At 42.7% G+C, this 10,067-nt stretch overlaps 1 protein-coding gene across 1 annotated transcript in view; it reads left to right on the top strand.

Annotated features, from left to right (window-relative positions):
- ATP8B4 (ATPase phospholipid transporting 8B4 (putative)) overlaps positions 1-10,067 on the top strand; it is a 254,036-nt gene that overhangs the window by 24,027 nt on the left and 219,942 nt on the right. Inside the window, exon 3 of the mRNA XM_045286465.1 lies at positions 4,503-4,561. Within this exon, the coding sequence (XP_045142400.1) occupies positions 4,503-4,561 (59 nt within the window). The remainder of the gene's footprint in view (positions 1-4,502; positions 4,562-10,067) is intronic.

Here is a 10,067-nt window from a genome sequence, read left to right as displayed (position 1 = left end):
GCTTTGTTGTTTCTCAGCTAGACGGCCATTTCTTTATCTTCAAGCCTTTAAGACCCCAGATGCTATATCTTTTGATAGCTGGGCACCATCAGCTTTTTTCACCACATTTGCTTATTCACCCATTTTGTCATCAGCAACCGTGTCAGGAAGGTGAGCATCACAGAATGCTGAATTGTTAGAACAATGTGTTCTTGTGTTAAGGGAGTGCTTGAGCTGTGGCCCAATGTCCACATGCAACCTTAATTATTAACATGTAGCTATGAGTATATAGTTCTATTCCTCTCTCTCTCTCTCTCTCTCTCTATCTACACACACACACACACACACACACACACACACACACACATATTTACATGCCTGTATTTAGGCCTCTATAAATGCCTCCTGGTTCTTTCCTCTATTTCCTTTTTACTTCCTTCCTGTCTCACCATCATATTTGGCCTTCATTCGGGTTTAGTAATTCCTCATTGTTACATTGCCCTTGATTGAGCCCCACTAGGCATCCTATGGCCTTCCTTCCATTGATTTTAGTTCACTTGTTGTTCCCTTGTCCCTAGGGTTGTTCCCCCTCCACCCCCACCTTCCTTTCCCCAACCTCCCCTTCTCCTATTAACTTGCTACCCCCCTCAGAACCATTGGTCCCATTCTTTTCATCTCTGAATTATTTATACCGCCTATCTTATGTAGATAGACATACAGATACATTAAAAAGTGCAAAAACCAGGAAAAGCCAAATAAAACAACAAAGGAAGTCAAAATCAACAAAACAATAACAACAGTAGAGAGCAAGAACAAAATAACAATAACAAAAAGAAAGCCACTGACAAAAAATGGAAAAGCCTATAAATAGTTCAAGGTTTGTTTGTTGGCCTTTACAAGTGTTTTCCAGTCGAGTGATGGGGTGCCATACTCTGTCTCCCAAGTCTATTTTTGGTATTTCCCGGGGGTTTCATTAGTCTGCTCCCCCTGCTGCTCTGCTGCATGCCCTCAGTGCGTCCTCCCAGTGTGATGGGGCCAGGTTGTGCATTGTTCCTGCACTGTGTCTCCAGTGCTGTCCCTCACAGCATCATGGTTCAGTGAGGGATGCCGTGTCCCGTGGTGGGGCCAGCCCTATGGTCCTCCCCGTGTGTTGTCTGCTACGAACAGGAACATCATCCTCGGGGCTTGGTGGGCCAGGATGTCCTCTCCTCCCTCTCCATCCCTTTCCGTTTCTCCCGTGTGCTCTAATCTGATGCACCCCTCTCCCCAAGCCGTAGCCCCAATGCTGTCCTCTGGAGTGCATTCTTTTGAGGGGGTGGGGGGGTACACATAGTTGGGATTGGGACCTCTCTATTGCTTCCCTGGTACATGCTGGTATGTTGTATTCACGTCTTGGCACATCGGGATGAAACCTGGTCTCTTTCTGCTGTTTATATTTTTATACATCCTTGAATGTCACTGACCAGGAAAGTTCATTATAACAATGGTGCAGGATTGAGTCTACACTGGTATATCATAAATCCCTTGGTGATTAGTTTCCTTCATTACTCTAACATCTGGAAGCATCCCAGGATGCCTATGAAATATCAGGCATTAAATCATTGAACTCTGAATGGTTCTCATTGGGAGATGTTTATGGGGGATTTGTTTTCAGCTCGCCCTCCTTGCAGGATGTGCCTTTATAGCCAAAAGAGGTATATATCTCCTCATATGAAGTTATAACATGTGGAAAAATGCTGATTTCTGCAACGATAAGGCAGGTTAATGGCAGAAAACGAGCTGTAGGGATTTAGTGCTGAGGCTAGAATTTTGCAGAGGTGAATGACAGAAATCAAAATTTCCTGCCAGAATTAACCCATAAAGACTCGGTTCAGAAAGACAATACTTATAGGAAATGGAGAAGCAAAGGTTAAACCTTAATATGAGTTCCGAAGGGAACACGGGACTTCAAAACTCTAACCAGGTCTTATGATAGAAGAACCTTTGGATACCCAGGAGCCCAATTGACCTAAACATAGAAACGGCTCCTTTGACCTCTTGGGAAAGGGTTATTCTCAGTTCTTGGGGTGTGTAGTTACATGGATACTCTGGGCAGAATAGTTCCTATTTAATGGATAAGAATTAAGATTCTTGATGCTTGGGGGTGAATAAAACAAGACTAGCTCCCATTGAGGCAACCCCAACTCACGGTGACCCCAAGCACAACAGAATGCCTGGCCCTGCGCTGTCTCCATGATGGCGGTAGCAGATTGGACCGCTGTGGTCCATAGGATTTTCATTGGCAGATTTTTGGAAGTACATCACTAGGTTGTCCTTTCTAGTCTAGTTTAGTCTGGACACCAGTTCAAGCCTCATAACAACACACAAGCATCTGCTAGCAGGTGAGTGGTGGCTGTGTGTGAGGGAGATTGGCGGGGAGTTGAACCTGAGTCTCCCACCTGGGAGGTTAGAATTCCAACATGGAACCATCAGCGCTCACAAAACACAGTATACAAATATCGACTGCTGTCTTTGAGGGCACTTTCTACCAACGTGAACATTAAAAATGGTCATCCTTGGAGTGCCCAAGTTCTAAAGTCAATGAATGCACAAAATGACATTTCTGATTATCGACTTCGCAGCTTAAGTAAGTTTATAGGTTCCATAAAGCTTGCCTGTGGTCCAGCTTGCGTTTGTACAGTACAGAAGAGAGCACCCCCTCTCTCCCCAACAGCATCCTTTGTCTTCCTGCAGCAGTTTTACTGCTCCTGGGCCAATGGGTGGTTGCATAAATAATCTTGCTTTTTAAGTATTTAAGTCTTCTTAGCTCTCAAAGGATCATTTTTGTTTGTTTATTTGATGTTTCTGGTTTTTGTTGGGGAGTTAGTCAGAAAGAAGAGATTGTACTTTTTTTGTTTTTGCGATGGTACTTTTATAGCCAGTTTTATAAATGTTTCCTTCAGGTGGGTGGTTGGTTGAGAGGTTGCTTCCTGGTGGGTTCTGGGTAGCAAGGCTGTCCCCGTTAGAGGCTAGGCCACTCAGTTGTTGTTAACTGTTGCCACCCACCCAGTATTGCTCCCATCAGTGATCAGTAAGCTGCTGTGATCGCTGAAGACAGAAACAATCACATATGGCCATGAGCCACAGGGTCTGCAGACACATTGCGTTCCTCTTGGGAAAAAGTCTAATGCATGGTGCCTGGCAGGTGGGAGTGGGTGCTAAAATATCCGCCTCCACTTCCTCCTTCTTGTCCCCCATCTTCCGTCTACTTCCAGGTCTTCTCTGCTTTCCTCTTTTTCTCCCCCATCCCACCCCTAGCATATGCCTGCAAGTTACTGTCCTCTCTCCGGTGTCCCTTACTGCAGCCTTGGTGCTGTAGTGGTTATGCAGCCGGCGAAGTGCAATAGTTTGAAACCACCAGCTGCTCTGCTGGAGAAAGACAAGGCTTTCTCCTCGGTAGAGTTACCGTCTCAGGTACCCACAGGGGCAGTTCTACCCTTCCCTATAGGGACTCAGTGACTGAGCGTTTTGTTGGAGTATCCCTTATCACTATGATTGTGCCTTCTTTAGACACAAACTCGTGTTCAAATCCCTAGACCTTCTACCACCTGTTTCTTATCCAGGTAGAGAACCACAGGATTAAAGGAATCTCAGGGGGATGTGGTCAAGTCCCCTACGGAAGGGGGCTGGGGGCATCCATCGTTGACAACTACTGATTCCTTTCCCACTTGGCTCATCTCCTTCCCATAGTTTTCCCTATTCCACCATTTAACCCTTTGTCAACTCTCTATCCAGTTAATGGAGAAAAAGAGCTTGTTAACCTTACTAAGAAACAAACAAAACTGTTGGTGCTCCTGGCACATTTTTGTTGTTGTTGGACAGCTGCAAATATATTTTTCTCTACCGTCACTATCACTGGGAATTTTTTTCTTTATGTATCATCAAACTCTGTTTTTTCCTTTTTATTTGATCATTTGTTAGTCCAATTTGCATTTGTGTTCAGGAAAGATTTAATTTTCTGGGTACTTCTGAGAAAGGACAACCTGATCATTTGTACTCTGGGCACCTGCCTGGCTTCTTTAGAAAGATTGTCCTTTGGCTTAATGACCATACTGTTGTGACTTCCCTGGCCACGCCTGGCTTTGTTTGCTTACATTACGTTTTGTGATTTTATGGCAAAGAGAAATAACTCCCAGGGTGGCATTGGACTTTCAGCTGCTCCTTCCCTTGTAGGACCAAGTTGAAGTTCAGTGAAGGGGTTTTTGTGGAGCCAAAGGGATGCAGAGAGTGGAGACACATACTGTTTTGCTTTATGGTTGGCATCAGCAAGACAATGAGAAACAATTCAGCTTTCCATTGTGGGACTTTCCAGCCCCCGTTCCAACATGTAGGCTGGAAAAAGCCCAGGCCCTTCAAATTTCAAAGGAAGGAATTCTAGCAACCTTGACGACAATCTAAGTCTTCTAAGTGATGTTAGTTGAATGCGTTATACGTTTCTGTGGGTCTGAAATTTAATTTCATACCTGCTTTCTCTCTCTTTTCAGAAGTGGAACGGATAGTGAAAGCCAATGACCGTGAATACAATGAAAAGTTCCAGTACACAGTGAGTAAAACACACCACACATTCATGCTTGGGTGGGTCTTACCTGAAGAATAGTGGGAGTCATGTCTTCTAGAACTTTATGACTTCACTAGGAACACTCTTTGTTGGCTCCTTTGAATAACAAGGTGTCACATGTTCCCCTAAATAGAGATCAGGGTCAGGTTGACACATGTTGCTGGGCATTTGTGATGGCTTATCTGAGACTTAATTCACTCCTGTCGTTAAGAGTGACTGGCATTACTGAAACCCAAATGAAGGCTGAACATGATAGTGGGACAAGAGGAAAGTAAAAGGAAAGACTTAGGAGGCAAATGGCATGTATAGAGGTCTAAGTCCAGGCAGGTGCATATGTAAATATATTTATATATGACGATGGGGAAATAGATCTATGTACATATATTTATAGGTTTAGTATTAAGGGAGCAGATGGACATTGGGCTTCTACTCATGTACTCCCTCAATGCAAGAACACTTTGTTCTATTAACCTGGCATTCCGTGATGCTCACCTACTCAACACAATCACTGAAGACAACGCGGGTGCATAAGCAAATGTGAAGAAAGGTGATGGTGCCAGCTATCAAAAGATATAGCATCTGGGGTCTTAAAGGCTTGAAGATAAAAAGTGGCCATCTAGCTGAGAAGCAACAAAGCCCACATGGAAGAAGCAAACCAGCCTGTGTGATCACGAGGTATTAATGGGATCAGGTATCACACATCAAAGAACAAAAAATCATATCATTGTGAATGAGGGGGAGTGCAGAGTGGAGACCCAAAACCCGTCTGTAGGCAACTGGACATCCCCTTACAGAAGGGTCTTGGGGAGGAGATGAGCCAATCAGGGTGCACTATAACACCAATGAAACAGCCCCCTCCCCCCATCATGATCCCAATTCCACTTTACAAATCTGGCTAAACCAGAGGATGTACACTGGTACAGATACAAGCTGGAAATAGAGGGAATCCAGGACAGATAAACCCCTCAGGACCAATAATGAGAGTAGTGATACCAGGAGGGTAAGAGAAAGGTGGAGGGAGAAAGGGGAACCAATCACAATGATATACATATAACTCCTCCCTGGGGGACAGACAACAGAAAAGTGGGTGAAGGGAGACATCGGTCAGTGTAAGACATGAAAAAATAATAATTTATAAACTATCAAGGGTTCGTGAGGGAGGAAGGGTGGCGGAAGGAGAGGAAAAAATGAGGAGCTGATACCAAGGGCTTAAGTAGAAAGAAAATGTTTTGAGAATGATGATGGCAACAAATGTACAAATGTGCTTGACACAATGGATGGATGTATGGATTGTGATAAGAGTTGTAGGAGCCCCCAATATGATGATTAAAAAAAAGTGACTGGTGTACTCAGTGGGACATGCTTATTGCAACTCATGCCCTTTCTTGGGTTCATGTGGGCATAAGAATAATAAGAAAATGAGCCTTGATGGCATAAGTTGGTGATGGAAATGGTGGTGGCGGTCCAGGCTGATAGGCGATCAATGGCATTTTGGCAACTTTTCTAAGCAACTCAAGCTGACCGTGTAGGAGAGTATGTAGGAGAAAGTTCCCGGGACTCTGATGATTAGGTCTAAAAAGTAAGAGACAAGAGTGATTCATTTAAAAACATGGGCTTTAGGTTTGTACTGGGTTTGGTTTTTTAAGTGAGGGTTTTCTTGATTTATATGTAAGAAGTAATTGAGGGTCTAGTATGTGACAGGCACTAGAATGTCTGGGGCACAACTTCATAATTGATGTCATGGGTCCTCATAAAGATCTCTTCCGTCTGCTGTAGCGTGGCCTGCGGCACTTGCTCTATATTTGCTCTATGTGTGCTCGTGGGCAGATAATTAATAGAGCTGATTCTGCAGGTGGTGTCATCCAGTCAGTTCTGACTCAAGTGGGCACATATCCGATTCTTTATGTCTTATCAGTTATCATCTCTATCTGTCTGATAGAGAATGACTAAAGTTTTTAATGTGCATTACTTCCCAGTGTGGAACTTTATAGGATATGTGCCTATTTCTACAAGAATTTGAAAACAAGAATGCTAATGAAAGATAATTTTAGTAAATAAATGATGGAAAGAGAAATGATTGCAAATGCCACTAAAACAAACAAACAAACAAATACCAAATTCGATGCCATCCAGTCAGTGCTGACTCATAGCTACCTCATGTGAGTTTCCAAGACTCGAACTATTTACAGGAGTAGAAAGCTCAGTCTTGCTCCCTTAGAGCTGCTGGTGGTTTTGAACTGCCTACCATGTCGATTGCAGTTCAAGGAATAACCACAACACCACCAGGGCTCCTTGATATGGTAGGGATGCCACTAAACAAATGCCACTAAGTCAGAATTGCTCCAGGATCTCTAAGATCTGCCATAAGATTGAATGGACTTTATAAGTACACTTACTGAAAGAGAGTCTCAAGTCAAAGATGGATCGAAAGTCCATGAAAACAAACAATGTGAGTGTTATGGGAGTAATCTTTGGTGGTGGTCATTCGGCACTGCCAAGTGAGTAGGCAGTGAGTTCTTTAGTACTTTGTTCCTTTTGGCAACTTTTTTCTGGATATGGAAGTGGATGTATTTAGCTATTTTTGTTTGATGCTATTAAAATGTTCATCAGAGGTAGCTAAGAACTCCTCTTGACGCTTGCTATGCTAATCATGCGAATTTGTGAATAAAATTCGACACTCAATGTAACTTTCAGGAAGTCAGTATATGATTTCCGTGGCAGAATCCTTGTTGTAAAATAATTTATTCACGCTCTGATTTTACTTCTCAATCTTGTAAGCTTGGTTAAAGGAAGAGCACCTTTGAGAGAAGACTTCCTTCTCAGGAGGAGGCTGAACCATGTTTCTTAGCCGGAAGGGGAATAGGGAGGAGACAGTAATTCCCAAAGGTAATAACGTCATTCCGTATGGTGACCTGACACTCAGTCATTTTGCTCCTCCGGTCATCACTGGACTCAGTCTCATGCTTTCCCATACATTTTATAGCTAATTCCTTGACTGTAGAGGAAACTGTAACCACCGAACTCCAAATCAGAGGAAGAGGCATGTGTTTTAAGACCTTGGGGAAAAAACGAGTCATTAGTAACCTGCTATGGGTAATTATGTATTTAGCTCCTTGGCTTCATTTACTTGTTTTCCAATATATAACAAGTATTTTTGTTTTGCACTAACTGTATAAGGAAAGTCATGTTTTGTTTGTATTTTGTAGGATATAGTCTTCTAATATTTACAGCTATTTTTACTTTTAATTAATGCAATGTTTCAAACATACAGGAAAGTATAAAAATAATATGATACCTATGTTCCCTCTATCTAGATTTTTCGTGAGTTATATTAATATTTTGTTGTTGCTGAGACTACATACAGCAAAACAGACACTGGGTCAGCAGTTAATACATGTAGACTTTAGCGACATTATCTTCTTTGAGTTGTGCCCTCATTCTCACCTTCCTTTTCTCAGTTATTACTCCACCGTTCACTTAAACTCACTTCCCAGGTTTCCATGGCTGACCTGAACCTAGAGAGGCAATTCTTAATTATGAATATTCTAGTTATGCTAAACTGTGACCCCCTTTTAAGATGACTTTAGACGGCTTTCAGTTTGAGATGTATAGATGGTCTTGGGGCAATACTTTCAGGAGTCCATGCATGCTCCATGGCTACAGAAAGTCCAGGGTCTATGAAAATGTTATATTCTCTTCTGCATCTCTCCCCTTTGGTCAGGATTTTACTATCGAATCCTTGATCCACATTTTCAGTAGTAAGAGTTGGGCATCATCCAGTTCTTCTGGTTTCACAGCAAAGGAGACAGTGCTTGTGGAGGCAATTAGTAACACCTTCCACGTCCTTCTAGCCCTGACTCTGGTTCCTCTGTTGTTCTGCATGAATACAAACCAATTGCAGCTTGCACGTTTCTAAGACTGTAGGCACCACCTAGCCAACTAGGAGGTAGAAGTGAAATACAAAGCATGTTATTGGCCACTTAACTGGGATGTCCCATGAAACCATGGTCTTAAACTTCCAAACAAAGTACCATGAAATGTTTGGTTGCAGTCTCAGGAGCTACTTTTAAAATTATAAATAGATATATTTATAGATGTACTTTTTATAGATGTACAACTTATTGACATCCAAGATCATTTGGGCAACCCTATTCTTAATGAATATGATTTTCCATCACTGTTAGCCCCTTCTTTCAACCCTCCTTTCTGCCCCTGGTAACTACTAATAAGCCTTAGTCTATATACATTTGCCTTTTCTTGTCTTTCTATTTATGTAAAATCATACAACATTTGTCCATTTGTGATTAATTTATTTCACTCAACTTAATGCTGTCAACCTCTATCCACATTGTATCGTGTTTTAAAACTTTATTTCTCTTTTTGGCTGAGTAGTATTCCATTGTATGTATGCACCAACATTTGTCTATCCATTCATCTGTTGAAAAGACTTTGGGTTGTTTTCATCTTTTTCTATAGTGACTAGTACCGTATTGAATACTGGCATGCAAGTCTCTTTTTCAAATAGCTTTTAAAAAGTCTTTTGGGTATACGAGGAGGTGCCCTCCCCCTGAAAAAACAACAACAACCCACAAACCCAGAATTGTGCTGGGAGGAGTACACATTTTTCCCACTAGGCAAGCATCAAGCAATGCCCTGTGAGTTAGTGTACCCAGTGGCATTGCCTGGGAAGTTTCTCTCTAGTCACAGTGATTTTTTTTTTTGTAAAAGCAGTTTTGCTTGAACCTCATTTTTTTGTGATGGCTAATCTAAGGGAACAGTGTGCGGCTGTGAAATTTTGTTTCCTGCTTTCAAAAAAATGCTGCAGAAACTGTTATGATGTTAAACACAGTTTACAAGAACAAACAACGCTACGGGAAAAACGCAAGTGTAGGAGTGGTTTTCTCATTTCAAAAAAGGTGAAATGTCGATTGATGACAAACCTCTTTCTGGACATCCGTCAACTTCCCAAACGGATGAAAATGTTGACTAGTGGTGCATTTGGAGTTGGTTCCAGCAGGCCAGACTGTTAATCAAGCTTTCTATTTAGAGGTTCTGAAAAGATTGCATTTAACAGTGTGGGACAAAATAGGCCTGATTTGGGGTGGACGGAGGACTGGCTTTGCCACCATGGCAATGTACCTGCTCACGCAGCCATCTCAGGATGCCAGATTTTAGCAAAAACATCAGGCCTCTCTTGCCCCATGCACCTTACTCACCTGACCTCTCTCCATGTAGCTTTGTTTCCGGGAATGCAGAGGGACATGAAAGGACAGCAATTTGGGGACACAGAAGAGGTGAAGAAAATAACGAGGGAGGTGCTGTCAGCCATCCAAACAGATGAGTTTGAAAAATGTTTCCAAGAATCTAGGACGGAGGAGCCTCTCGGGACCGGGGGCGACGGTGGCGATACCAGGAGGGAAGGGGGAGGTAGCAAGGGGGAATGGATCACAGGGAGCCGCGTATGGCCTCCTCTCTGGGGGACTGGCGCAGC

This window comes from Echinops telfairi, unplaced genomic scaffold (genome assembly GCF_000313985.2).
Source record: "Echinops telfairi isolate 266 unplaced genomic scaffold, ASM31398v2 ScPeMD7_8;HRSCAF=38, whole genome shotgun sequence".
Taxonomy (NCBI): domain Eukaryota; kingdom Metazoa; phylum Chordata; class Mammalia; order Afrosoricida; family Tenrecidae; genus Echinops; species Echinops telfairi.
This window is presented reverse-complemented; position numbering and strand designations above follow the sequence as displayed.